General features: G+C 33.4%; 2 protein-coding genes across 2 annotated transcripts; both read right to left on the minus strand.

Moving 5' to 3' along the window:
- Positions 1 to 667: 667 nt before the first annotated feature.
- On the minus strand, positions 668 to 1,909 carry LOC146956033 (protein FAR-RED IMPAIRED RESPONSE 1-like). The gene is made up of 2 exons (XM_085749004.1): positions 1,451 to 1,909; positions 668 to 1,315 (listed from the first exon to the last, which is right to left on the minus strand). The coding sequence occupies exons 1-2, from the start codon at positions 1,907 to 1,909 to the stop codon at positions 668 to 670; spliced, it is 1,107 nt and encodes a 368-aa protein (XP_085605130.1).
- A 421-nt stretch (positions 1,910 to 2,330) lies between these two features.
- LOC146956034 (protein FAR1-RELATED SEQUENCE 5-like) lies at positions 2,331 to 3,667 on the minus strand. The gene has a single exon (XM_085716582.1). The coding sequence runs from the start codon at positions 3,390 to 3,392 to the stop codon at positions 2,697 to 2,699; it is 696 nt and encodes a 231-aa protein (XP_085572708.1). The 5' UTR covers positions 3,393 to 3,667; the 3' UTR covers positions 2,331 to 2,696.
- Between the last annotated feature and the right edge of the window lie 502 nt (positions 3,668 to 4,169).

Raw genomic sequence — 4,169 nt, forward strand, 5'->3', positions numbered from 1 at the left:
GAAGGAATTTTTATCTTTTAATTAATTAATTAATTATTTTAGTTTTAATATATCGGTTTCCATTTCTATTGTGCATACGAATGACGGCATGCAAAATAAGTTCATGTGAAATTCACGAGAACAATGCATGAAAAAAGGAAGGTCGGTCACAACAAAGATGATGGGTTCACATTTTTCGTTGATGTATGTATCATCATTCATTAAGGTAACAGACATGCTCCAAGTTCCAACTTTTCATAATTTGAGTCTTCTTCTTTTGTCAAGTAAATAAGAATCCTAACAATCTAATACGATGCTCATATTAACTGAGTTAAGCTCACATAAACATAAGTTTTCAATCACTTCAAATATCATTTTATAACATTTTATTTTGCAAACTTTTGACTAATGGTTTGTAATCATGAGTTAATTATTTCAAAAACACCGGTAGATTAATTATTAATATGTTGCGAGAAGATGTTTATTATAATTAGTGATATGCTAGTAAAAGTGATTTCTTATTTACGTGAAATCAAGAAAATGAAATACATTTAATTACCATCTTACTACGTGTGAAAGTAAGTATTTTTGTTTTGAGTGGAGGAGGAGTGTAATATATGTATATATAATACCAAACTCTTTTGCAATTTTGTATATAATAACTTCCTCTCATCTCAAACACTATGGCTCACCAAAAGCACCAAGTTACAGAAATGATATCACAAGATGCAGATGATGATAGAAGATTATATGAATGTGCTAGGAAGTATGAAATCATTGTGAAACACGTAGATATCAAATAGTTGCTACAAAACTTATTGTCTTCAAGAAACATTATGTTTTTGCTTGATGTTGGTTTAAATTTTTTCCCAGCTTCAAGAACACCGTGTAGAAAAAATTCAGATGCCTCCGAATCTGCACAAACACGTGTAGAAAGCTGAACTGTAACAACACAAATTTGTTGATATCGTTGTGCTTGAGTGGTGTCTTCAGTGCCAACATGGATGGTCGATTTCAGCTTATCGACAGACGGACGCACATCTCTAGTCCAACGCTTTAAAACATATTGTCCAGGTATTGTCTTCAAAAAATGATATTGCACATGACCACCTAGGAACTCCAAGATCTTCAAAACATGTCGACATAAGAAGCCCCTGTTCTCAAACATACGACATGAACAAATAAAACTTTTGCTTCTAATGTCAACTGTGACAAGCCTTTCATCAAATCGATCATGATCTTCAAAACTTGGGAAAACGTTTTCTTGAAGTTCTGCTTCTAAAACATCAACATTGGAAGGCCCGTCATTATCAGCATCATCATAATTATCATCAACCTTTTCAATTGTAAAAACTTAGAAAAACTTCTCCAACGCAGACCCTTTTGTCGTGTCCTCCTCATAATAGTATTTGAAGGAAAGGTCATACTGCCTGTGAATAAATGCAAAGCAAGCTGGTGTGTACTTGTTTACAACGAACCGCATCAGCTGACTGTTAGGATAATTTTTTTTTGTTCTATTGTTTGCAGCCTTGAAGTCCAATTCAGCATGATTATCCCTCATTCTCTGAACCATAATGTTGAAATGACTAAAGAATAGAACAAGTGAATGGTCTGACTGCAGAAATCCACAAAGAAAAGCATTGAAAGACTCACTTAACTGAGTCGTTTTCAGACCAGCTGTAAAATGTGACTTGACCCAAGCTGAAGACCAATGCATACGATTTTCGTAAGTTTGGGCAAGCCACCTAAAGTCTGAAGTAGGCCTTCCATTAAAACAATTTTTCATCATCTGATCCCAATTATAGTCAAAATCTGATTCATCGTCTACATTTGAAACCAAATTAGTTACCTCGTCAAAAAAATGCACTGTTTGCACGAGAGCCAAGCTTTTTCTTTGCATTCTCTGCCATGTGCCATGAACAAAGCCCATGAAAAACACCTGGAAAACTATTCGAAATTGAACACAATAATGCACTAGCCTGGTCTGTATAAATCGTCTGTGGTTTCTTATTGGACATACACTTCAAAAATGTTTTAAACAACCAATCAAAAGTAGCTGCTATCTCATCGTACAATAGCGCAACACCAAATAAAACACTCTTACGATGATTGTCAAAACCAATAAAGGCAGCTGAAATTTAAATTATTCATATCAGAACAAAATACAACATATATATATATATATATATATATATATATATATATATATATAACTTACAGTAAATAATGAAAGCAATCACTAATTTAAGTCCAATCCAACCCTTAATTAGTCATTGCTAGTCTGTAATCACAAATTATAAGAAATCACGCCTCAGCAATGCGTAAACTCAATGATAAAACACACCTAAGTATTCTAATAAGTATGTACTAAAGTTCGATCACACAAGACAATTTCAGGTTTGTCTAAGTAAAAATGCCTAGGCAGTTCAAAATATAAATTCCAATCAACATCATTTAAGTTTGTCTCAAACCATCTTTCAGGTTTGATATCTGGAATCGATAAAAACCCCATGAAACCAAATGGCAGAAGCAAGAAAATCCCTAAACAAACAAGTAGGAACTGTAGTAAATCCTAGGCAGTTCAAAATGTACTCCTACTTATAATACACATGCCAGAACAAAAAAACAACATGCCAGAAAAAAAAATTACAACATGCCAGAACAACTTAATGAAAGTAAACACTAATTTAAAACAAAAGAGAAGTAAAAAATAAACACTAACCTAATGGCCGATATTTATTGTTTGTTCGGTAAGTTGTATCAAAACTTATGACATCGCCGAATAGAGAATAATCTAGTTGCATAATTCCATCTGCCCAAAAAATACTAGCTATGTCTTCTGTAGCATCAACTTGGATATCATAGTAAAAAGATGGTTTCGAGAGAGCTTCATTTCTAAAGAATTCTTGAATTACAGTTGCTTCACCAACCACCATCTCTTTTTGACGAATTGTCATTAGATAGTTCTTTAAGTCTGAAAACCGAAAAGGAAGATTCTTCGTGCCTCCAACTCCTTGACCCATAACTTCATAAGACGTTCTCATCGACATTCCAGCTTTAGAATTTATAAGAGCTAGTTGTCCTTGAACTTCATTTACTTCTCGAAATGATCTAAGGTAACATGAATGCTCTGGTTTATGTAATGGATGACAGTGAGCTACATCCCATCTATATATCTTATACACATTGAAAACTTCATCCAGCTTCAAAGATATTCCAGCTTTACAACCAACCCTTTCCTCCGGTTTTTCTTTCACTTTCACAAACTCAATAACCAATGGACTGTCTGATGTTGTCCTGTTGTTAGGATTAAGCAAACTTCCCTTCTTGAAACCTTGTTTGTTACAAACATAACGCACATAGTGTACCTTATCAAATTTCTTATTTTGTGAATTATTCTTCGACTTCAACATAGTCCTAATAGAAAATCCAGTTTTATATGCATAATTACCATAAAAATCTTCAATCTATTTAATAGAATGAAAGACTAAAGACTTCCATGATACTTTATTGCTAGGGGAGTAACATTGAGAACTATCGGCATGAATCATTGAAGAAGTTTCAACACTCAGTTGTCCACTCTCAGCATGAATCAGTAATGAAGTTTCAACACTCAGTTGTCCACTCTCAGATGAAGTTGATATCAAATCCATTGAAAACAGCAACAAACACTATTAAGAACAAACAACCATTAGATATCATAAATTGAAACTACAACTAAAGCAAAATTGAAGCTAATTGCTACAACTGAATCACTAAATTTGAATCAATATGCCAAAACCAATATACTGTGTAAATGGTTTTTTCAAGTTTTACTCAGAAACCATTTTGCTGTGGAAATGGTTTCAGAGTGTAGATTTGAAAATACAACTGAAGCAAAATTGATTCTTATACAAATCGAAAAATGAAGCTTATTGCTACAACTGAATCACTAAATTTGAATCACTAAATTGATACTATACTAAGAACAAATTGGAAATTTGAATCAAAACCTAAATTCGAAATTTGAATCAAAAACTAAATAAAACAAAAATCATATACATGATTACCTCTTCAAAATGCAGTACGAATTTGCTGGAGATAACCGGAAAAACGACCTCAAACCGGTGAGAAAGGGTGAAATTCGTGCAACCTAGACGGTGAGCAATCAAGTGTTATCGGCACAATCACGTCGCAATCATGGCTGGAAA

Source organism: Medicago sativa, chromosome 1 (genome assembly GCF_051527215.1).
Source record: "Medicago sativa cultivar Bolivia chromosome 1, Bolivia_mono, whole genome shotgun sequence".
Classification (NCBI taxonomy): domain Eukaryota; kingdom Viridiplantae; phylum Streptophyta; class Magnoliopsida; order Fabales; family Fabaceae; genus Medicago; species Medicago sativa.